The sequence below is a fragment of the Centruroides vittatus genome, unplaced genomic scaffold (assembly GCF_030686945.1).
Source record: "Centruroides vittatus isolate TY-2023 unplaced genomic scaffold, ASM3068694v2 contig_18, whole genome shotgun sequence".
Classification (NCBI taxonomy): domain Eukaryota; kingdom Metazoa; phylum Arthropoda; class Arachnida; order Scorpiones; family Buthidae; genus Centruroides; species Centruroides vittatus.
The window spans coordinates 3560335-3586527 of NW_027121101.1; the positions used below are offsets into that span (position 1 = coordinate 3560335).

At 31.8% G+C, this 26193-nt stretch overlaps 1 protein-coding gene across 2 annotated transcripts in view; it reads left to right on the forward strand.

The window, feature by feature from the left end:
• Window positions 1–5665: 5665 nt before the first annotated feature.
• Window positions 5666–26193, forward strand: part of Gcn2 (eukaryotic translation initiation factor 2 alpha kinase Gcn2) — a 58783-nt gene continuing 38255 nt past the window's right edge. For both annotated transcript variants that reach the window (XM_067263799.1, XM_067263800.1), the window contains exons 1-10: window positions 5666–5923; window positions 6012–6130; window positions 6200–6302; window positions 12458–12622; window positions 12709–12792; window positions 17990–18087; window positions 18244–18290; window positions 18440–18561; window positions 25002–25135; window positions 25219–25372. In XM_067263799.1, the coding sequence (XP_067119900.1) occupies window positions 5810–5923; window positions 6012–6130; window positions 6200–6302; window positions 12458–12622; window positions 12709–12792; window positions 17990–18087; window positions 18244–18290; window positions 18440–18561; window positions 25002–25135; window positions 25219–25372 (1140 nt within the window). In that variant the 5' untranslated portion in view covers window positions 5666–5809. The remainder of the gene's footprint in view (window positions 5924–6011; window positions 6131–6199; window positions 6303–12457; window positions 12623–12708; window positions 12793–17989; window positions 18088–18243; window positions 18291–18439; window positions 18562–25001; window positions 25136–25218; window positions 25373–26193) is intronic.

Below are 26193 nucleotides of genomic sequence, written 5' to 3' on the forward strand. Positions count from 1 at the left end.
AGCAAAGTTAAAAATTATTTAACTTTTCCGTTTTCGTTCCGCGCTTCTGTCGTACTGCAACCAATAAAAACGCGAGGATTTGTGACGCGTAGTCATGTGCATTCGTCACGTGTAGTTTGATTGTCGTAAAGGCAGAAAGTGTAGCGAAAAGGATGAGGAAACAAATAGATTTGGAATTATTCATTGAAGAAGTTAGAAAATACGACAAAAAATGTAAATAATTCAAAGATTATTAACAATGGAATTCAGTGGCGTGCCGTCATTGGAAGCGGTGAAAGCGGCGCTTCCACCGCTTCCAAAATATAAATTTTCATATTTTAACGTACTTTGAATTAATTAAAATTAATATTTTATTATAACTGCATTATGTATCTTATTACAAATTTCTATACTACATGTGAAAAAAACGATAAGATTGCTATTGTATATTCGAATATGAGTGGCGGAATGGAAGCGCTTACGAGACAGTTTCCACGGCGAGAATAACTGAATGGTGTAAAGCAGCCAGAGGACATTGGCGCATGAGCTTTACAGAGCACCAACCTCACCCGGTTTAGTTGGTGGAAGCTACACACGTGTAACGCTTTCAACGATTCTATCCCTTAGCCACTGGGTAGGGAGCTATCTGACTAAGTGAATTGTTTAAGATTTAAAAAGTAAAGAGTATCCAATGTTATTTTTATGTACGTTTTTTTTTTGCAAAGTTATGTTTGATTATAATTTTCTTTTAATTATACTGTAATTATATTGACAGATTTTCAGACATAAAATCTTTAGAATTTTTATCACTTTTAGATGTTAATAATTTTAATATTATGAAAAACAATTTTTCCAAGCGTGTTTTAATTCTATAAATTAAGTAAATTTTATGGGAAATTTTTTGACTTATCTAAATTACGTAGCGAATCTCAATATTTATATTCGTGTCCGGACTACATTGACAAGTAACTCTTAGACATAAAACATATAATTAATGTCGATCCGAACAAAGACGTACTAAAAGAATTATATGATTTAATATCATTAATTTTTACGGTACCATCTACCAATGGGTCTGTTGAGCGCAGTTTTTCGACCACGAAGCAAATTCATATATTGGCCAGGAACACTCGGTCGGAGGAAAAATTGTGGTCGCTAGCGTTACTTTCGATAGAAAAAGATCATTTAAATACGTTGATGGAATCGACGACCAGCGACTTTTATGATAAAGTAATTAACGACTTTGCGGAAAAATCGCCGAATAGAGTTAGTTTATAAAAAATTAAAAAAACCAAGTTTTTCTATCATTGTTTGTATCATAACAATTTGTATTATGTATGTATTATTTGTATTTTAGAACTAAAATACATAAATTGTTTATTTTTGTCATTTCCAGTATTTGTTTAAAACTTTTATGGAAATGTGATGTACCGGACAGGTCTGACCCGTCACGAAAGACGCGAAAAAACGGTTAATTTAGAGAAAAATTTATTAGTTTAAAAAACATAGGTAAAACTCGTTTGTAGTCGGACACCCATTGTTTATATCAAACTGCGAGGTAGAAGCCATAAATCGCGGAAGTCATCCTATGATTGGTGGAAGATCGAATTCGTCTTCGATTTTGACTTTTCTCCCGCTCCAGGTAAGAGTCTCGTTACGTTTAGTAACCAGGGACCAACCACTCGGGAAGCGTGATTGAGGGAGAACGACCAATCAAAATGGATGAAAGAACGGAGATTGATATAATCCCCGACAATCGAGGACACCTCGCACTCGGTTCCGAATAACCAAAACGCCGTGTGTAAATGTGCAAAAAAAAAAAAAAATTTCTCGTCTATTGTGCCAACCTGTAACCCGTGCCACTTCGGACTTAGACTGTGTCCCCGACGCCAACAGAGGACTCCTCCCTGACGCTTCAGGCCGGGCATTATTCGATTGGCTTTCATCAGCGAACGTATGCTGCTGGAATACAGGGGAACCGACCCACTTCCATCCCAACGGCTCATCGGCCATTGACATATCTTTTGGCTCCCCAGACTTACTGGGCTCAACAATATGGCAACCAAGTCAAGACACCCTCACTAGTGATCATGCTCCAATATTCATTACAATCACAATTCCGGGCACCCATCGTGTGCAGATTCCTCGACGCCTACACCATACTACAAACTGGAGTAAATACTCCGGCTACCTAGACCAGAGCTGGTCTTCAGATAAAAATCAACCCGATTCCTATCGGGATTTTGTTGACCATCTCCAAAAGGCGGTGGCGGCCAATACCACGTTCCGCTCTCTCCCCGAGTCGGGACAACCACCATGGTGGACCATTGAATGCAGCCAGATAAGAGCAAAGAAACGTCGTGCTTTCCGCCAAGCACGCAAATTAGCTTCTCTCGACTGGTGGTACCGGTACAAATTCTATGGGGCGCTACTCAGAAGAAAATCTCGCCAATCTCGACGGGAGTGGTGGGGGCGCCTGTGCGCCTCCCCTCCATCCCAGTCCACTCTCTACCGGATATTTCGTCGCCTGAGGACCCCACAGGCGCCAGAGGAGACCCACAACATCATTCAGACCTCGGATACTCTTTTAACTCCAACACAACAAGCAGACGCCCTAGCGTCCTTTTTCGGGCGAGCCCGTCAGACGGGTTTTTTCGCTCCTCTAGGGACCCCTCGTCAGAGGCCTCTCATAATTGATGATAGTCTATTCAACAAGATAGAACTCTACAACGCTCTTCGCAAAATCAAATCAACTACTCCAGGTCCAGACGGGGTGAGGGCCCTAGCGTTACGGGCTCTCTCCTCCGTGGGTCTCTCTATCTTACTGGACCGTTTGAACGATATCTGGATCTCTGGGACCTGTCCCCCAGATTGGTCTTCAGCCATCATTATTCCAATAGCAAAACAAGGCCGCCTAGCGACGTCTTGCTCCTCGTATCGGCCCATCTCCCTAACTTCTCACATCACCAAACTGTTCGAACGGATGATTCTGTATCGTATCTTGAACCTGGTCGTACATACCGACTTCTTTCATAGTCACCACTTTGGCTTTCTCCCATACCGAGGAGTGGAGGAAGCGCTAGTGGTACTACACCATCATATAGCAGTAGCCCGAGCGAGACGCCATTGGGTCTATCTGGTCGCCCTCGATTTAGAGGGGGCCTATGATTCAGTGTGCCAGGAGGGGCTCCTGGCAAAACTGGAGTATTTTGGCATCAGAGGGAGGTTGCTCACTTGGATCTCATCGTTCCTCCGCAATCGTTCATTCCAAGTCCGCTGGCGGGGTGTTTTATCAGCACCTCACGCCTTTCCGCATGGCGTTCCGCAGGGAAGCGTTCTCGCCCCTGTCCTTTTCACTTTTTATATGGCGGACCTATGGACAGCACTCCCAGCCAATGTAACGGCAATTCTTTACGCTGATGATCTTTATCTTCTAACCACAAGCACTAGTCCTTCCCAAGCCGCTTGCCGCATTCAGACGGCTCTTCACCACCTCGAACACTGGGCAACAACATGGAGCCTATCATTCTCAGCCACCAAAAGTGCAACTATAGATTTCTCTCCGAAAATCCACCGCCCACCAATAACACTGTCACTAAAATCGGGAATCATCCCCCAACGTTCGTCATTACGTATCTTAGGTATTCATTTCTCCCAGACCTTTACGTGGCGTGTACACGAAACCTTCCTGCGATCGAAACTTACTCGCGCAAGCTCCTTATTAAAATATTTCGCCTCGCGCCGGAATGGCGCCAGAAAAGCTGACATTCTTCGTCTAGTATACACGGTTCTAAGTCCTATGGCAACCTTCGGTGCTCCTATTCTTGATGGCGCTCCTCCTACCACGATTAGTCGTATTGAAAAACCAATACACACCGCTCTTCGCACGGCGTTGGGTGTTCCTAAGTCTACCCCCTTATCTCGCTTTATGCTGAAACAGGCTACATCCCATTACAGACAAAAATACGCCAAAGAGCGATGTCCCACGCTATCGTTCAAATTTCCAGAGGTCCGTTTAGCCCCCTTCACTCAATTTTTCTCACGGCATCCTGTTTGGAATATTATCATTGGCGCCTGTACCAGCGTCCATACGTTTCCCGGGTTTTATCCCATCTCCGCCGAGAGGGTCTGCCAATGACTCGCCTCTATCGGCAAACGCATATGGCACCGAGCACAGTTAGCATTCTTCCTCATCTTCGCCTCGACGAGTTATCATTTTCTACCACTGACCCTCCGGAGGTCAATTGTGCTCGTTTTCAGGAGCTTCTGGAGTCGTCTTGGCAGGGCAAATGCCTCCTGGGGGCAGATGCCTCCAAATCCAGTGCCCGTACGGCGATAGGTATAGTTTTCCCGGCTCACGAACTCCGGGAAACTTGGCTCCTTCATGAGCACTGTAGCGTATTTGGCGCAGAGGCTCTAGGAATAAAACGAGCATTGCAAATCAGCTCCAGCTTCGACAATCCGACTGTCATTCTCTCAGACAGCAAATCTGTCATACAGGCGGTGGGTAATGTTAATTTTTCATCCCCAGCAATAATAATTGACTTAGCAGCCGAAATCAGTCTGCACCCCAGGCAGTCGAGATCGGGTGGATCCCGGGACATGTCGGCATTCAAATCAATGAAGCAGCAGACAAGGCGGCAAGAAAAGACAATCCATCCGGCTCCTGGAGGCAGCCCCTCATGGCACGCGATCTAATCCGGGCCACACGCGATATTATTATCAACACCTACATTGATTCCTGGTCTACTAGTCTTAGACAAAAAGGTCGGGATCACCTCCGGCCTTTTGCTCCCTGGCCATATTCGTACGCCTCGTCTCGCTACGCCGAAACTCTCTTGGCCCGCCTTCGAACCGATACAGCCCCGCTAAATGGGTTTCTCTTTTCCAGAGGTCTTTGTGTCTCTCCCGACTGCCCAAACTGTGGCGCTCCGGAAACATCCCGCCATTTTTGGATTACTTGTCCAAAATACAAGGAGGCCCGTCAAGACCTCGGTCGCACTTTATCAATAGATTTAACATTAGTCCAAACCCTCACTCCAATTTACTGGGCTCACGTCGACCTTCCTCCTCGTCAGCACGTGGGAGCTTTAGAACGTTCCAACCGCTTCGTATAATCGTCAAGCGGTGTACATCGGAGAAAAGGCCAACAGGCTAAAATCTCCATATAAACTGGAACAAAGAAGAAGAAGAAGAGGAGGAAGTCTCCCCGTGCCCTACAGACTTGTCAACGCCACTGTCCCGGGGCCACCTTCGATCGACTATCAAAAAAACCACATCGACGCCCAGGATGTCCGAACGGCTGATTGTCCTAAAGCAAACTATTTTGTACATACAGTAGTATATGTTTATTTTATGTTTCTTTTTTGTCGGTTTTTGTCAGATACGTCTGTTCCGCCACCACGCACGTACGAATGGACCCTAGGCCATCATTGACGCGCAATTAACTGATTGCCCCTGGATGTCGGCGTCTTACAGAAACACAGCTTCCCTATCATCAAATGTCACGGCACGCCACTGATGGAATTGTTAATAAATGCAGAGAAAGCAAGGCAAAATCCGTAGCGTCGTCCATGTTTGACTCTACAACAATTACAAAACTGATCAACAGATGGCGTAGTTCCACGTAACGTGCTAGTGGAGTCGAGTTAAAACGAAAACAAAACTGAAACGAAAACTCTAATGTAGGGGGCGCGACAGTCTTGCTGACGTAGAATGTTGTGGAAATACAAATATAAGATGTCTCGCGTGGTTTTCCTGTGATTATGACACAAATATCCGAGGATATTCTCGGATTTCGCTAACTTATGCAAATTCGGACGAGTCAGAAATGACAGATGTTTTAGAAGAACCGTTACAAGAACGACAGGAGAACGAATTTCAAGCCCTTCAATCAATTTTTACAGATGATTTGAAGGATCTCAGGCAGAGAAATGCTTGGAAGGTCGTCATAAATTTAAAATCATTAATTAATATATTTTAAAAGTTATTCCTAAATTGTAATTTATTTTTTAAAAACACTCATAATTTAGATCTGGAGATCTCCCGAGATGTTAATAACTCTTCGACCCCAGCAGAGTATGACTGCATGCAAAGAAATTCATGTACAAGTTGATCTGTATGTAAAGTTTACTAGCAATTACCCCAATGAGTGAGTTTATTCAATGTTATATTATTTGACTAAGATTATAAACTACTAATATGGCTTTAAATGTAACAGAATTCCTAAATTAGAGTTAAGAAATACAAAAGGACTGTCAACACAACTCATCACCGGTCTACAGAAACAACTGAAGAATAAGGCGCGTGCGTTAAAAGGAGAAGTAAGATGTTTGTTTGGTTAATTTTAAATTTGATTATATCACCAAATATACAGTATAGTCCTGATTGTCAGATGTAATGCAGACTGAAATACCTTTTTATAATCAAAAATTTTGATAGCACAGTGTTTAATGCAAAGTGTGAAAACAAAATACAAGAACATTGAATATTGTTTTAAATTCATATTGTTAGATGTTACTGGAGTAAATTCTTTGCAAGACTATAGTACTACATGTCTGTAGCCAAGATTTGTAAAATGAACTACTTTCTGTAATTCTACTGTTCTTTTTCCTTTATTACAAAGTGTTCTTCCACAATTCACTAAAATTAAACAAGTTTCCATTAATCAAGACTCTACTGTAAATGAAATGTTCTTTAAAGTATTTTAATTGAAATGTGATGCTGTGTGTTTAATTACAAAGCTTTAGCCTAAGAAGAAAAACAAAGTCTAATAATTCTATATTATTTAAAAAGAAGAAATGCAACTTTTATTTTTATTCAGCAATAAAAATTTATAATGAATGTCTTTGTCTTTGTGTCACATAATAACTCAAGTTCAAGTGCATTATGGAATAAATTTGATGTGTAAGTGTTCTACTGGATTTGAAAATAAGTGTTGACTTGTAACTTTGTGCCACGATGGAGACTTTAGTTTAATTGGGATTTAATTTTGGGGGTAGCCGAGTCGTACGGATAAAAAAATTTTTAATGCAAATTCAGTAAAATTTTCGGTTAATGTTACCTATGGTTCCAAAATGGTGGCTCGTCTGATTCCAGCAAATAGAAGGAAGGAAACAGTGGGGACGCACGTTCTAACCTAATCTATTCCAATAAGTTACCATAGAACGTACGTCCCCACTGTTTCCTTTCTTCTATTTGCTGGAATCAGACGAGCCACCATTTTGTAACCATAAGTAACATTAACCAAATTTTCACCATATGTGACGGAATTTGTAAGTAGTATAGAAATATAAGACATGACACACAACATATGAAAAAAATTTTAACTAAGAAAAGATTTTTGGAAAATTTTCTGGTTTGTTTTTCTTTTGGAGGGTGCCAGGGTCCCTTGGTCTCTCCTGATACACCAATGGTCTTTATTACTTGTATACTTTTAATAAATTAAAAATAAATTACAATAGAAGGATGTAATATGTTTGTATGTAATGTTTTTATTTTAAGATCTTTGATTAATTACAAGTTAGTGCTTATTTTTAAATGATAGAACATCCACATGCATGATTTATTCTATAAGGTATTTGAACCTGAAGACAAGTTATTAAGTAACTGAAACTTTTGTTCATTATAAATTTTTATTGCTGGCTTTTACTTATTGTTTTTTTGTCTGTCGTCCAGTTTATACTGTATAATTATTATTTATTTTTAGTTTCTTCCATTTAGTGTGTGCTTACTGTTTTTAATTAAAAAAAACTTTTAATATCTGTATTGATATCACAGCTAATTCACTAATTACAAAAATAAATTTAAGTTTTTTTTAACATTAGATTCTTCCTAACAGCATTAAGATTAAATGAATACAACTGAGGTAATTATATTTTTAAATAGGGTTTATAAGAGAATTTTCTTAGAGGGCTTATAAAAATTATTTGAAAGGCTTTTGAATTTTTTTTTTTTTTTCTAAAATTTAATAAGAAGCAAAAATTAATATTAAAATGTTAAAAATAATTTAATTTTAAAATTTTTGGGACATAATCATTAGCAGAAAAACTTTAATCTGTTTCTTAGTTTCTTTTTTTATCTCAGCAATATCAACATCAGTACATTGAATTTCTTGATAAATTTATTATCTGATAGCATAATTTCTAAAATGTATATATATTTTATATCTAAAGTATAATTTGAAATATTTTAAAATACTTCCATAAAATTCATCTTTTTATTAAAGCTATGCACAGAATTAAAAATGTTATTTAAAAATACAACTGAAAAGATCTAATTATAGATAATCTATTCATTATGATTTTTACAATTGATTTTATTATCTTATAAATAAATTAAAAAATAAATGTTTTTTCTACTTTAACATCAATTATGAAAGAATAGTACATTTTTTTTATACTAAACTTACATTCAAAGGATATGTTAACTACTGATTTTATTATTTATTGCAAAATTCTTTGGCACTTTTGTAAAACTATTTCTTCTAAAAGTGTTATGATCCATTTATTTTGCCAATATTCAGTCTTTACTCAATTACTGTCTACCAATATAAGATATGGCGACGACTGGATGGCCGAATGGTCAAGGTGGCAGCCTATTACTCTGGGGGATCTGGGATTGAATCCGAATGAGTCGAATAATCCCTGGGAATTTTTCGGGGATGGTCCGTTCAGATATGTCTGGCCCCGTCCCTCACCACCTGGTCGCCTTATTGTGGGCCTGGCCAAACCCATAATGGGCCTTCTAAAAGAGGCCCTCTTAGTGCCCACAGGGCGGAAAGAGTTAAAAAAAAAATATATATATATATATATATATATATAAGGTATGGCTACTTTTTCTCATTTACAAAAAATATGAAAAGAATTAAATGAAAAATTTTATTTGATTATTTCTCACAATAAAGTATAATATAAATGAGAAGGCTTTCTTTACATCTGTTTAATTCTCTTTACCTGTTTACCAAGATGAGTTTTGGGTCTTTGGCCCCCTTTGGGTATTTCTCACAATATTATACTTTATTGTGAGAAATAATCAAATAAGTTGATTGACAGTTTCATATAAAGAAAAATATTTCATAATAAACTAAAATAACACATTTAAACAAACTCTCTAACCTTCCTTTTATCCCTAATGCTAATGTAACTAGGTCCAGATTGGAAATTCTCATTTTTTCTGAATATGTCAAATATAAAAGTAAATGATCAAAGTATAAGTATTTCCATGGTTTAATTTGTTCTGATTGGCTGTACCTTAGAGTTTCATTATGTTACTCATAATGAAACTTGTTTTTTTTTTTTTTTACCACATCTTTTAGACTGGCCATTTCTCTCAGATCCTTTTTCTATTGGTATATGCAGGATATGGGCTTAGTGGAACAATCTTTACATAATTTTTTACAATTTAAACACATTTATAAATGGTTACTTTATAATTTGTCATTTTTATCATCTGTTAGTTTGTTTAAATATACCGTATTTTACGGACTATAAGACGCTATGGACTATAAGACGCACCTGAATTTTGGAGGCAATTTTTCGAAGAAAAAAGCGCGTCTTATAGTCTGTAAAATACGGTATATATTTATGAACTCTATTAATTTTTTTATTTGTATTTTAATCTTTTGTTACAGATGTTATTTATCATATGGAGGATATCTATTGTCTTGTAACATTTTTTTTTTTTGTACATGTAATAAATAAATATATATTTGTTTTAATTTAATTATTAATGAAACAAATTATATATATATAATCAACTAGATAACTTTGTGACAGAAAAGTGCTGAGACAGAGCATACTTTTGCTCTGTTTCAGCATTTGTCTCAGCACAGAAATTTGATTGTTATGACATACATAACAATCAAATTTCTAATAGATGATTACAGGAAATCTTCATTAATTCAAACTCAGATAGTTCAAAATCCCATTAGTTTGTAACAATACTTTTGGCCTAGCCAGGGATAGAGATTTACATGTTAAGGAATTTGTTTAGTTCAAAATATGGCTACTTCAAAATTTGAAGTAAAAATTCTGTCTGAACTGTCATATGCATATGTTGTTTGTTCAGATCAGTCTCTCCATGCTATAAGAGAACAATAGACTAAGAACAACTCTAAACTCTAATCTGGTCAATATGGCTTTGCTTTCACAGTAACATGTTTTTAGGTTCACCTTACCCATGGACATCCGTTTTTATTTTTTCCCCACCTTATCTCATCAAATATGCCTGGTTTTCAGGATTCCAAGTTACAAGATTGGATTACAAGTAGCAGATTGAGATATTTGTAGAGCTTTAGGCTACTATATTTGTGCAGCTTACTAATTTTTAGGCTCCTTTAAAAATTTGAGCTACATCTTGAATTCTACTTTAAGGTGTGACTATGCAGATGTGAGTGAGCGAATTTTCCAAGCAAGCGAGAATATGTGGCGAGAAGAGGTGGTGACTTTTCACACTCTCCTGTTTCTCACTCTCATTTATTATAACCACACAGATGAGGGCACGAGACAGAGCGCGTGAAACATTATCACCTCTTCTAGCCACATATTCTTGCTCACTCGGAAGATTCACTCGCTCACGTCTGCATAGCCGCACCCTTACTTTTTATAAAATCTATCTGGCAACCTGTGAGGTTCTCACCAGACATATACATATTCATATTTTGTTTGTTTAATAAATTATCAGTTATATTGTACAGAACTATATAAATCTTGGATAATTTAAAACTCCATAATTCGAAGTCACGATTATTTCATCCCTTGAATTTAGAACTAACAAGGATTTCCTGTACTTGTATTGAAAATTACAATTATCCAACTGTCATTTTTAGATTTTTGGATTTATTTTTATTGTTGTTGAAGAATTTATGAAATTTATTTGAATAAATTCAAATTTTTAATGAATTAACAGTAGAGCATCAATTATCCGACCCCCGATTAACCGACCGCGTTCTAGTCGGCAAATTCAAATGTCCGCTAGTGATGTGGCGCTACAATATTTGGTTATGTCTTGGCTACTTTAATATTATTTTTGTTAAATTTTTGCATGTTTTAGCTGGCAGCACTGGCTCGACCATGAAAGGGAGGCTAGTATTTAAACCAGGCCTAATACACTATACTAATAATGTATTTTTTCATACTTTTCGGTTATCTGACCAACCCCAGTCCTCAATTAATCGATGCTCTACTGTATTTTAATTTTTTTTAGAGCTTTCATTTAAATAATATAATTCACTAATAATTATTACATATTGATATTTGATATAATGAAATCAAATTTTAGATCATATTTAAAATGGTTTATATTGTAATAAATTACTTTAAGTATGCAATTAGCCATTAGTAAACCATTCATACTTTGCTCATATTTCAAACATTTGTTTTTGTTAGCCACCCATGTGGTAAGCTCACATGTTGATATAGTGTAATAATAATAAAAAATAATATCATAAATAATAATTGTAATTATTAATCGTATTTTCTTTTACCAGTTTTCAAATATCAGTTTCAAATAAATTTAATAAAATGTTCATCTGTGATATGTTATAGTTATAAATTCTGTGATAGTATGGTATGATAAAGAAATTTCATTTAATCAGCCTAAATAAATATTTGGCCACTATAACATGATATGCTAATCAATGTTAAATTTTTATCTTATAAAAGAAAGAAATTAATGATATTAATTTGTATTAGTGATTTAATCATTTAATAATTACTTAATTTAAGCTTTTTTTGTAATAACAACAAAAAGATTGGCTATGAGTGCAATTAAAACATACTGATTTTTCAAGTCCACCAAATATCTTTATGCCACTTAACAGTAAAATTAAGTGTATGTATTTAGTTTGCCTTTCAAACATAATTTTAAAAATATTAATTAAAAGTTATTTACTAAACACAAGTAAAATCATTTTACACATTTTTACACTGTTTTTGAACTAAAAAAAATAATAATAAATAAATAAATAAATGCAAAGGTTACTATTTTATTTAATTAAAATTTTTTATTAAATTAATGTGACAGAATTTCTAAAGGTTTCTTTTCAGAAAAGTTATTTCTTTTCTAATGAATAACAATCTAAATAAAATTTTTGGTAAAATTTCCAAAATTATCATTCCTTAATCTCACTTAAACTGCAGAATTTTATTTAAAAAATTTTTAAATCTACATAAATTTTTTTCCAATTTTAACTAAATTTTGTAAAATAATATCACAAATAAATATAAGTATAATATAAATGTTATGTAAATTTATAACAAATAAATATTTTTACCAATTTGCTAAATTTAATTTAAATTAACAGTTTAAAAGTAATTCAAATTGTTATTTGAATAAATTAGATGGAATTAGATAAACTAAATTTATTGTTCTCTCCAAACTGATTCTTAAATTTACTTTATATATTAGATTTTGTTACAATTATTATAATCATGCGTTTTGAAAGAGAAATTTATGATATTCATTTTTATTTTGTTAGGAAATGATTTATGAGTTATGTCAAGATGTACAAAATTTTCTCCACCAACATAACAAACCCCAGTTTAAATCTTTTTATGAGGAAATGGTACATAATAAACGATGTACTGAGGAAAAAGAAGCCCAAGAAATAAAGAGAAAACAAGAAATTCAGGAACAAAGAGAAGTAAGTTTTTTTTTCAAATTGTTTAAGTAAGGTTTCTGTACTGTATTGGTGATGCAACTGAAAAACACTTCAAAATCTTACTTTAGCATAGAGAAATACAGGAAGAAATTCATCGAAAGCAAGAAGCTTTGAAAAAAGAAGCAAGAAAAAGAAAAGAATCTTATAGAAAAGTAACATTTATATACTCAATTTTTATGAAATATGAAAACTTAATTTTAAATAATTCAGATATAAAAAACTTTCAGCTTATAAGATATATGTAAAATTATTTTTTGTTTTAATTTTCAATATCAACTATACAGTAAATGTGTGTACTATGTTACTTTAAAAATTTCTGTCTTATATACATTTAATTAAGCAAATTAAATTTATTACACTAAGGATCATTCCATGTCATTTCAGGTGGAATTTGATGCCCGATTTTGTTGATTTTTTTTTTTTTTTTTTTTTCATGGAGTGAGTTCATTTTGTACCCTTATGAAGATCTGCCAAAATGTTCTGCAAAATTTTCATTTTTGATGATTTTTAAACTAGTTTCCAAATTTTGAACTTTTGGAAAAGCTGCTATATACTTGAATGAAACTAAATTCATTAGAGATGTGATTTGTTGCATTTTGTAGATAAAGGGACATAAAAATAATTCTAGTTCTTTTCATTCTAATATTTTTTACTAAGTTTTCAATTGTTCAATGTTTAAAGTTGAATAGCTCAAAACATTCCATCTTTGATTTTTGCCTATTTTCACATATTTTTAAATCATATCCCTGTTCTATTGAATGGCAAAGTTTGGTGGCAGTAATTTTTCATTTAAAAGAGAAAAATGAAGTGAAAATTTTGATTCACTACCTGTACAAAGCATATAGCATTTTTGGTGTTTGTCTACAGGAGTTGGGTGCTGAGTCTGATATAACATGTAAAGGTATCTATTGACATGTTCCCTTTTCCATCTCTGTGTTGGATTGCCATACATATGCAGTACAAGGTAGTGTAATTTGCCATGTGATGTTGCAAAACAGTGCTAAGGAACCAAGCAACTCAGTGAGTGGTACACTAAAGAGATTGACTGCTTGGAAAAGTCTTTGACTCACTTCTGACAACCAAATAAAAACTTTAGATTGCTATGAATGGACACTCAAAAACAAATAAACTTTTTGTTTTTTCCAAAAATGGGTTGCAGAATTTAAACATGGGTATACAAGCTTGAAAAAATTATCCCTCAGTGGACATCTAAGAAATGCAACATCTGAAATTATTTATAAACTGCATGATGATGATTTGGAAGATTACTGATTGAAAATGTCTGAAATTGCTAATTCTGTGGTCATCCCAGATGAATGGACATTTACATCCTAACCAACAAATTATGTATGAAAAAGGATATGACTGATTTTATTTGTCTATTGTGACCACTGATGAAACTTGTGATTACCAGTTTTCACTGGAAACAAAACAGTAGTGGAAGTAAGTGTGATACTCCATCTCCAAAAAAGTAGTCAAAATTGTCTGCCTCTTTTGTCTATGGAAAAGATAATGGTTTTTCCTTAACATTAATCAATCAATCAATATTTTTTTTATCTTCCAAAGGACTGAATATTATGGCAACCCTTTGGATCAACTAAACAAAAAAGAAAAAATCAGGTTTTTCAAAGAAGAAATCATTTTTTATCAGGATAATGCATATGTATACAAATATTGTTTCTATGGCAAAAATCATAGAACTAAAGTATGATTTGCTATTCCACCCATTTTATTTGCATGATTTGGCTCCATCTGACATCTGTTCCCTAACCTCTTACCATCAAGCAATTTATCAGACAATGAGTATAAATTTGTTAATTACAAAATCATTCTTATAACTGCTTTAACTCATTTCTAAAAAGTCTTATTTAAATTTACCAGGTAGTATATCAACAGAAAAGAATGGTGATTTTTTTTTTTTTTTTTGGTTTTTTATAAAGAATCTTAAGTGGCAATAAGTCATTATTTTGTTGACCTTGAAGATTAAAAATAATGTACAATAATTTAAAATATAAATTTTATCACTTTTTTTATTTATACATTTTTAATTTTTTTCCTAAAACTGATAAAAAATATTACTTATCAAAGACATAAAATAAATACAGAAAACTGCTTAGGCGACTAATTGCATTTGACGGGCACCTGTCAAAACGGGCAAAAATTTCTGTCACGGAATAATTTATACATAGTCCTTCATATAAGTTACCTGTATTAAATGATCACCTGTGTAACATGACCATGGGCATCAGTTTTTGGTCGGAAACAACATACATCAACTGTAACAAATGACCACTTCTGTGAATATATCTGGTCTAAACTATTGTTCGAACCCACCTCGGGCACTTCTCCCACTCTTGAAATTAGGTACAGGTGTTAATCGATTAGTCCAGCTACAAAGAAAACTCATTTCAGTTTGTTCGAAAATGTCAGGAAAACGAAAGAAATGCAAAGTGCCGTCGTTAGAAGATTGTGTTAAAGTTATCAGAGAAAGTGAAAATGGTTTATCACAACGGCAATTAGCGGCAAAGTTTAACTGTGGGAAAATGCAATTTATTGTACTGTAGACCTACAGTATTTTCCTTAGGGGTATAAAAATATTGTACACAATACAATTAATTGGCTGATCTCCTCATTTGATATAAATTATTTTATTTATTTATTATATATATATATAATTTTTACAGTACATGTATAGTATCACACATATACAGTACATGTGTGATAAACAGTTTCTGTATCAACCTACCTTATTTTTGCAATATTTAAAAAACAACAAACGCATTAACACAAAAATCAGTTTTACAGGCAACCTTCCTTTTTAATTTCTGCAGTTGTCATTGGTGTAGTGAAATCGTATTATGAGAAGAAGAAATAAAATTGTTTCATTAATAATTTTTTTTATTGTACTTAAGAAAATATTTAATATTTTAAAAAAGTACCGTATTTTTTTTTTTTTTAAGTTAAAGTAACATTAAACTAACGAAAAAGAAGGCCAAAGTGATGGAGAGATACCTCGCACTTCTATATCGATGACATAATATACGTAACTGAGGAGCAAACGAAGAGAACCAAGTTGAATTAGTTAAGTCAGAAAAAAGAGTCTGCCTTTTATAATCTAGAAAATGCAAATACAAATATTTTAAAGATTAATACAGTATTAAATCTGTCTTATAAAATCATGATGACTCCTGTTCATTGAGTTATCCGATGATAAAGAACTATATTGGTATTGTATTTTAATCGTTGAAAAAATTTGCTTATTTTTGCTCACCTCAAGTTTTGCTTAGTAGGAAAGTAGGAATGACTAAAAAGGGTGCAAAATACATACGGAAATATGGTATTACAGTACCACCTATCTAAAAGACCACTTTTTGAAAGGAACCATATGTGGTTGCCGTAGACAGGTTTTACTGTATATATTTATTATATATATATATATAATTAATTTTATTATTATATACTATATAAAATTTAATTTATAATGCTAGTGTTAAAATTGTAAATTACTTTTTTACAGTTTTTATATATAAAAATACTTTTCATGAACATTTTCTATCAAGTTTTAATTTTAATATTAATATTTTATTATCTCATAAACAAATTAAAACATCTCTTTAAAAATATTTTTAAGTATAAAATTTCAATTGTCTTAATTTTGATATGTCCATTACATGTTTTAATACCTTCTGAAGGTATAGTTAACATAGCAATGAAAGAGTGATTTGCAAAGAGCATTCTCTATCAATATGTAATCGGTTCAAACACCATTATTCTGTAGGAATTATCACATTTGCAGATTCAAAAAATACTAGCCTATCAACAACTGTATTTTACCCAGTACAATATTTCCTTCCTCAGTGGGCTTTCTTTCAAACAGACCAAACGAATCACAACTGTTTTTTGATACTCTTACACAATATTTCAATATTCCAATTGTTATTTTTTTCTATTTCCACGATAAAATCATTTCTTTCTGTGTTCTTTTCTTCAATCATACACATTTTGCATGGTCCTTGTCGTCATTCTGACATATTGTCATGAACACAGAACACAAAGTAAGTAAAGTTAATGTATTTTGTCTAACTGAAGGTGGGAAAGAGATGTCATGGTGTGAAATTAAGCTGAAAAAGTAATTGATGAAAACATTGAGATTCATAAAACTGCCAATTTCCAGCTTTAATGTACAAAAGAAAGACAAGGGAAGCCACTTTACATGACAATTATGTAATCTGTCCAGATGCCCAACTTTCAGGAGATAAAACACCTACCTTCTCTGATTACAGGTCTTCAGTCCATAATTAGCAAACTCCCTGGGGTATCATCCCAGGGGTTCATAAGTGAATGCTGGAGGAAGTCATAGCCCTGATGTGGGAGTGAGGAAGATGTCTATCCATCAAACCGAAACTTGGACCCTAGCAACAAGTGGGAGCCAATGAGAGAGTAAAGAAGAGTCAGATCTCGACCAATCCAAATCAAGGATTTAGAATCCGAATCATATAAAGGGGACTGACCCCCAAGGACAGACGAGTCGCCACCAAGTATCACAAAGTATGAGTTGTTGCCAGTATCAAAGAAGTCACTATAGGGTAATGGCAAAGTGAATCATCAATGTTTCTGATGTTCAAACCATTGATCTATCATTGAGTCTGTGTGTTGGTTACTGCCATGCCACCAATCCAACTCTGAGAGACCCTCCATCTGGGTAATCCAATGCTTTCCAGATCAAACTTTCCAACCTCTATTTGCCATCATTGGGAGATTGACCATACCCATCATACTTGTCCAGCATTTGGGGATTCACCATCTCTGCTTCCCAGTCTTTGACCTCTAAATGATCCACCATCAAAACACTAGAATCAGCAACTTCCACCTGGTCTTCTGCCCATTTTGAGTGTCGTACGAATAATTGTAAGACTTTTTCCTTTAAAATAAACAAATGTACAGAAATAATCATGTTTGTCTGTGTCTGTCACCACTACCTCCTTATGTTTCGATCCTCTTGCATCACCCTGACAGAAGCATGAGAGTGGCGAGTAACCCTACTTTTTAACCTATTGTAGGGGTGTTTAAACAGCAAAGGCATCGTGTAACGGCTCACACCATCAATTTTTATTTCCTTATTTATAAATCTGTCTTTCAATTTTCTATCACATTAACTGCAGTCTCTTAAGTCTTTTTCTTGTTCAATGTATCTTTAGTTTTATTAATTCATCATATACATCTTTTTTTCCTTTTCTTCTATCTTTGCATTTGAGATTTCTTTTATAAGTCTATACTCGACACATGATCAGACAATTCTAAATTATGTCTAGTACAAAAAAATTGATTTTTTAAAAATATTTTTTGTAGACTAATTCTCATGAAAATTCTGATTCAGAAGAGGAAAGTCATCAGTCAAAGCCAATTGAAAATAAAATTAATGGCAAAATAAATTTTAATCAAGAAAGGTATTTCTGAAATTTTTTTTCTGATAATGAATATTTAAAATTAAGCATACATGATTTAAATGCTTTATCAATTTATTTTATAAATTTACATAGCAAATCAGAAAAGTTTTTTATAATTGTAAAATTTGCTTATAATTTTTATTTATTTATTTTCAGGCAGGAGAATTTTAAAAAGATTGAAAAAGATAAAAACTTTTTTCAAGGTAAAAACAGATTATAAAATTTAAAATATTTATTATAATATTACAGTTAAAATAATACTACATTAATTATAATTCAACTGCATTTTATAAAATTTAAGCAGTTGTATTGGAATAAATATTCATGTTTTTAGTCTTATAAAAACTTTCAGATGGCAGTTCAGATCAGACAATTCATCAACTTGCAAGACACATCCCAGAAAATTCTAGATTACTAAAAGAATTTGATATATTACAATGGTTGGGAAGTGGTGGATTTGGAGATGTATTAAAAGTAAATCTATTAAAAAATTATTTAGATACTTCAGATATAAAATTAATAATGTTGTTTACATATACATATAAATTTTTATTCTTATGGTATAAATTATGTATATTTTAAAGATATTAAATTATTTATAGAATTACATTTACCTAAAGATTTATTTATGATATAGTAATCATTTTTATATAATTAAATACAGTAGAGCATCGATTATATGAATACTGATCAACTGAAACATCGGTTAACTGAAAGCGTTCCAGTCGGCAAATTCAAATTTCCACTAGTGCTGTGGCACTGCAATATTTGGCTATGTCTTGGGCTACTCCAATATTATTTTAATAATAATAACAATAATAGTCTTTATTTATAATAAAGGAGCCCTTGTTACAGGGGGAATTGATTAAAGTACAAAGAATTGTAAGTACTGTACAAAGTATTAGGTTAATTGTAAATCTGATAATAATTTACTTGAACATATAATTAATTCGTGTAATGAACATTCAATTCGTTAAAAATTTGGGTAAAAAAATTAGCAATTTTATACATAGTCATTTTAGATAGATTGGCCAAAGTGGATCTACAATTTAATTCGTTATTTGTAGAAAATAGGTTAGAAGTTTGAAATTTTTTTTGGTAGTTTTTCAAAGCTGTACAATCTCTGAGAAGATGAAGTGCAGAAAATGTGTTGGAATTACACCAATAACATGATCTTGAAAAGTCAATATAAGTATTGTTTACAATTAAGGAATATTTGTTGAGTCTCAGTTGAAGTAACATACGTTTGATATTTAAAGATGTGTTCATTGTGATAATGTTCGATTGAGTAGGAAGGCTTAGAATATGTAAGTACCAAGGATGATATGTTGAATTAATTATAGCATTTTGATCACTAATCATCGATTGCGAGAATGCAGAGTCCATCATCATAGAATAGGCATTTTTACAATTGTCAATATCGTTGTCAAATAAGGAACTAGATACTCTGAAAGATTGTAAAACTTTATTAAATTTATAGCACCATGTTGTTTTGTTGATATTATCGTTATTCATTTGAGTATTCATAATGTGAAATAGAAATTTAATATTATCATCTTTTGAGTTCAATAATCGGTAGTAGAATTTGATTAGTCTTGTCAACTTTTTCCCTTCTTTATGAAATCTGTTTGTTTCTGCACGTATAGCATATCCGGGAACAGTACGTTCGAGTTTATATAGTTTTCGTAGGAATATGATATGAAATTTTTCCAAGTCATAAAATAAATCAATGGCCCAAATTGGACTGGCATACAGAATAGCTGGCATTATCATTGAATTAAACATTCTCATATGAAGTTTTAGATTTGTAATTTTTAAACTAGCACCCAAATAGAGAATGTTTTTGATTAGTTGATTGATTTTAACATTAAGATATTTCAAATGCATCTGAAATTTACCATTCCAGTTGAAAAATGTACCTAAGTATTTTATATTATTGACCAGTTCTAAAGGTTGATCATTTATGTAGAAGGATTTCTCTTGGTTTGCAAGTTTGATATTGCTTCTAAAAATAACTATTTTTGATTTGAAGATGTTAATCGATAAGAATATAGAGTTCAAGTAGTCATTAATTTTATTAAGCTTATGTTGTAGAGTAACTTTGGTTGGGGCCAATAAAACCAGGTCGTCGGCATATAAAATGTAATGAAATGTTGTTCTGTACATATAAATGCCTTCTGAATCATTTAGAAACAGCTTATCAATATCATTAATATAAAAATTAAACAAATAAGGAGACAACCTTGAAGAATACCTTGATTTATAGTAAATTCAGGATATTGCTGATTTCCATAAATAATAATGATTTTGTATGAGGAAAAAAGATTCATAATATTAGCTGCGAATTTATTACCAGTTCCAAATATTGTTAATTTTTTAACCAAAGAGGGTACATGTATAGAATCAAAGGCCTTAGAAATATCAATGAATGTGGCAAAAATTTTCCTTCGTTTTTTTCTTAAGTATATTTAGATTAAGGAAGTTAACAAGAATATAGCCGTTTCAGTTCATTTAGATTTGATGAAAGCATATTGGAATTTCGAGTTTAATTTTTGGTTTATAGTCCATTTTTGAAAACATGTTGCTAATATGGATGTGAAACATTTTCTTATAGTAGATAGAAGTGCGATGGGGCGATAGTTCTCTAGTGCTAATCTATTTCCTTTTCTTTTGTAAATCACGAGTAGCTTAACGGAGTTCCATGATGACGGGTAAGTTGATAAATCGTAAAAATAGTTAAATAGTTCAAGTAGCATTTGTTTTCCTGACAGAGGTAGGAACTACTCCAATATTATTTTTGTTGGTGTGCGTGTTTTAGCTGGCAGCACTGGTGTGACCGTGAGAGGGTACTTAAAGATGTGCCAGTATTTGAATGAGGCTTTTCTTCCCATCGTGAGTAGTGAGCTTTGCTTGTTTTGTATGGTGTTTTTCTGAGGACTGTGTGTCCGGACATGTTATGCTGAATCGGAACTGTTTTGATACTAGATTAATTTCCAAAGTATAATGTTTTTTGTTTTTTATATTTTTCAATATATTTATTTTGTTTGTGCAAAATAAAAATAATTTTTAATGATACAATAACCACAGTTATTATTTTAAAAAAATTTTTGTTAGGCTTAACATTGACAAAAATTCAACGCGAAGCAACACCCAATGGAGAAAAATTTCAACATGGGATAGGTTAATGTTTTCATACATGATCAGTTATCTGAAAAATCAGTTATCCAAACAACCCCAGTTCGGAATTGTTTCAGATAATCAATGCTCTACTGTACTGTACTATACATAGTCTAACTTGGTTATAATGTCATCGGATGTAACGAAAACACTAATGTAACATCAAATTTTTATTGGTCCCATGAGTTTACTATACTAGATAATGTTAAAAAATTCACTTGTAATGACATAAAACCCTTTAATTCTTGTAAAAATAAATATATAAAACAACGTTTTGTTAAAACGTTTTATATATTTATTTTTACAAGAATTAAATGTATTACCGTCAGCCATGTTTTATATTTTATATTTGACATAAAACCCTGTTTTAACATCATATTTGAAGCACTCCCAAATTTACAAAATTAGATTACAAATTTTATTTCACAAAGAAAATACTACATATTTAGTTCTAGGGTCAGAGTCCACTTCCTAGAATGATTGTGGATGGTACTCTCACCATCTGACTTCAGTGAGGTGAGGTTCGCCACACTTTTAACGACGTGACAATCGGTTATTATGTACTCATTTTTAAATTACTTTATGCTAAATTGTTAAATATTCTATTATTTTTAATATAACATATTACATTAAATAGTTTATAAAGAAATAATTGAATTATTTTTAATTGGCATACATTAGTTTAACCTTTTGTTGCCTTTTGATTCGACATTATTGAAACTTAAAACAAATAGAAATTTCTTATAAAAGGTAATTTTTGAAATTTTTAATTGCGTCAATGTAAACTTAGACATAATAATGTAAATAAAGTTGATTTAAACATGTAGTTTGCATTTTTATACATATGATAATAAATTTATTATGATAATAGTAGACCTTGCAGATAACGACACTCGGTTATAACGTCAAAAAATTTCCAGTTCCATGGATGACATTATGAGTTAGACTGTACTATATTCACTAATTGGGAAATGTAAAATTTTGACATAAAACTTAATGTAACATATCATTGCTGTTATTGCATTATTAGCATATTGAATACAGATTAGTTTTTCTTTTCACTTTTAAATTAAAATTTTATGTAATACAATTTATAAATCTGCATATTAGTTCTCATTAAATGTGATCTGTTTTTCAACACTTTATTAGTTTCCAGCCCAGAATGTACAGTACATTTGCATAGAAATTATATATAATCATGTTTTAATTATGTTGTCATAAAATTAAGGATTGAGTTATGCAGGAAAATTATATTGATTTTTTTTTTTTTTTTTTTTTATTTGATGTAATTATGTTGTTATAAGTCATAAGGATTATTTGTACAGTAAAGCAATTTTTGAGTGAATAAATCAAAATGTATGTACAGTATCCCTTGTATAATGTGGTATTTACATTCCAAAAAAGTGCAGTGTTATTTGAATTTGTGCTATATGAAACAAAGGACTAGTGCAAAACAAGGGGTTAGGTTCCAAGAGTTAACATAAGTATACTATTCTTTTTTGTTCCTGAGAGAAATATGTTTATTAAAGCAATCAATAATTTATTAACAATCACAGTTAAAAGTATTGTATTATGCTTTAATATTAATTTTAGTTAAATGAGAGCATTTTCTTTTTACAAAGTATCATCATCATCTAAGCTTTTTTGTTAATCTTGATCAGAAATATCGGCAATGTCTTCATTTTACATTTTTATGATTAAAATTAAAAAATCAAAAATTTTTTCTAGCAGGTTGCATTTGTTCATTTGAGTACCAAACAAGTTTTTTCCAGACTTTTGTTCAAATACCAAATTGTTTGAGTAGGGAACAGATCAAGTAGCAAGATACTGCTGTATTTCCTTTGTCATTTTTACAAATGATTACTTATTAAACTTTTTTGTAACAGTAGTTAACACTTACCTAAAAATGTTTAAATAAATGTCAGTAAATATGAAGATAAATGTGTCACCATGTGTTTGTTTTTATAATCTGAAAGGCTAAACACTTAAAGCTATGACAATGACACCTGGTTGATAGGAAAGCTAGGACAAGGAAGAAAAAATTGCATTATCAGTTTTCATTAAAGTACCCCTAATGAAATGCACAAAAAAAATTGAATTTTAATATTCTAAAATCCATGGACAAATTTGAAACAAGATATATGTCTACTTGAATAAAAAATATTGAATAACAGAGTTTGCACATAAAAATTGTAAAATTTTGTACTGAGATCCTAAATTCTCAAACCATGTCAGAGCAAAACACTGTTGTAAAAATGCTGTGTTGTATGAGGGATACCTGTATTATTAAAAGTTACCTACAATAGATTGCATTTCAGACATGTAATGTTTTGAGTTCTGAAGAAAAAAAAAATGATTACTGGTAGTATAAACACTTGTAAAGAAATTGAACTATGTAGAGAAGAAATTGTCTGTCTTTCAAAATCTGTCATAAATGTCAAGTTTATTATGACAATTCTGGTATAGTGATAAACTGCACTCAGTAATTCTACTAAGGTTTCAAATGAACTAATTCAGATTTCATTTGAAATGAGACATACATTTAGCAGTTTTTTTCAAGTAACATTAAATGTATCAAAAATGGTAATGACAAAGTGATATCAATATATTACTTTTGCATGTGGTCAAAATTTATTGGATTATTGAAAATATTTACTTCATTGCTTAGGTGCATGAAAAACAAACTTTTCAAACTACTTGATAATGAATCCTTTTGATTATTGTATCAAAAGTATTTATGATGACAATATGGAAAGACATCTTCAGTATCACTAAAACTAGATTACACCTATGTTAGGTAATGCTGTGTGTTTTGTGATATTTCAAAATACATTTATTACAACATGATCATCATGACTAACACATTCTGTTTGATTAGACAATTTGGCAAGGTAACGCATTTTATTTTAGCAGTGCTGTATGCTTAAAATGCATTTACCATAATTGTAAATAGGATTTAATTTTTTTTTATTGTAGCAAAAATTCAGGAAAAACTAAGTTCAACTAGGAAGTCAAACAATTTATATTTTTCAGATCTTACTCTTTGATTATGATTTTTTTTGTTCTCTACAGAATCTTGAAAAAAGTTTCACCAATATGATGTACAAAATTGCATTAAAGGCATTTAATTCCAAGCTTTTGAATTTAATCTTCAGCATTTTCCAGTTATTTGATAATAGACCAAGACTGTAAGAGAATGAAGACAATATATTCATGATTTTGAGATTTATTACAAAGTAAATAATTTATTTTACTGGATAGTTCAAAAAAAAAAGTTTTTTTTTTCCTGGAATATTTTAGAATTGTTCCCACTTAACAGGACTTATTCTTGGAATTTTGTACCATTCTAGATCTAGTGTTTTTCATCTTATTGAGTAGTGTCATTTGTTTATTTCAACTTTTACAATGCAAAAGTAGTGGTAGCATCATTTTTTGTCATTGCCAGTATTTACTAATTTGGACCTCAAAAGGAAGCTAATTTTTGTTTGAGATTCTTTTTCTAACTGTTCCTTAATCAAATCTTGACATATTTGTCTAAGAGTAAAATAATTGTTAAAACCCAGATTAGAATTGGCTAATTCATTATTTTAAAAAAATATACAATGCAAAATAGTAGTCTGCATTATTGCAAATACTGAATTAGTGAGTTCTTACTGTATTTAAAAATTTACTTAATGAAAAAATTGTTTTTAATTTATTATCTTATAAGACATTTAAAATTTATTTTGAATTTACAGGTGCAAAATAAATTAGATGGCCGAATTTATGCAATAAAGAAAATCCTTTTGAATCCATCAAATAAACAACTGAATAAAAAAATAATGAGAGAAGTAAAATTATTATCAAGCCTCAATCATGAAAATGTTGTCAGGTTAAATATTTATATAATTATAATTAATATAAAAATTTGTATTAAGTATAACGGTCGTAGAAAAATAATCATTTTTAATACAGGTATTATCATTCATGGATTGAAACTACAACAGAGACTTTAACAAATAGTATAGAAGAAAGCTCTTCAGATACTACTAAATATGAATCTACTCCTAGTATTGATAAATTATTAAATAGTAAAATCAATAAAATTGAAGATTTAGTTCCTCCTTTGGTATAAATTACTTTGTGTGAAATTTTTTTATTTTTATAAATTAAGTTAACTAAAAATTATTTTTGAATGCCTGATTTTTGAGTTTCTAATTTAATAAATGATAAAAAAAAATAATTTTCTATGAATATTTATCAAAATTATGCAATAATTTCCAAAAATACTGTAATCCAATCAATATCCACATTTAATGTTCAATAACTTTCAATTCAAATGTGTTGATGATATATTTGATTAGTATTTTATGTATAAAAATGAATGACTTAGGCAAATTTCATTCATTTTAAGTATAAGATTGTGGATACTGTCTTCAAATAGTAAAAAATTAAACAATTCTTTTATTTTTTGTTCAGTTTTAAATACAAAAAATATATTTAAACAACCTTAATTTTAGTGATTTTTTTCTCCCCTCATTAGGTTCTTTTCAACATCAAACAACAGATGCTTTTTCAATATATTGGATCTATGCATAAGTTTGTACAGTCAAGTTAGTGCATTGATAACCTTAAAATTTGTGCATGTGCTCTGCCTTTTGCTTGTGTGTCACTCATCTAGTTCTGCTTGGCATGGATGGGAAAATTTTTTGAGTTTTAGTTATTCAGCTGTTTTGTCCTTATTTTGAGATGAATATCAACAAATTCCACCTTTGTCACTGGGTGTTTCTTCTTTTTTTTTTTTTTAAACAAAAGAAAAACAGCAGCTGAGGCTAAAAGAATTTTGTATGACACCTATGGTGAGGAAGTTGTGTCAGTAAGCATGTGTGAAAAGTGATACAGATGATACAGATGCTTCCATAGTGAGGATTTCAATGTTGATGATCAATC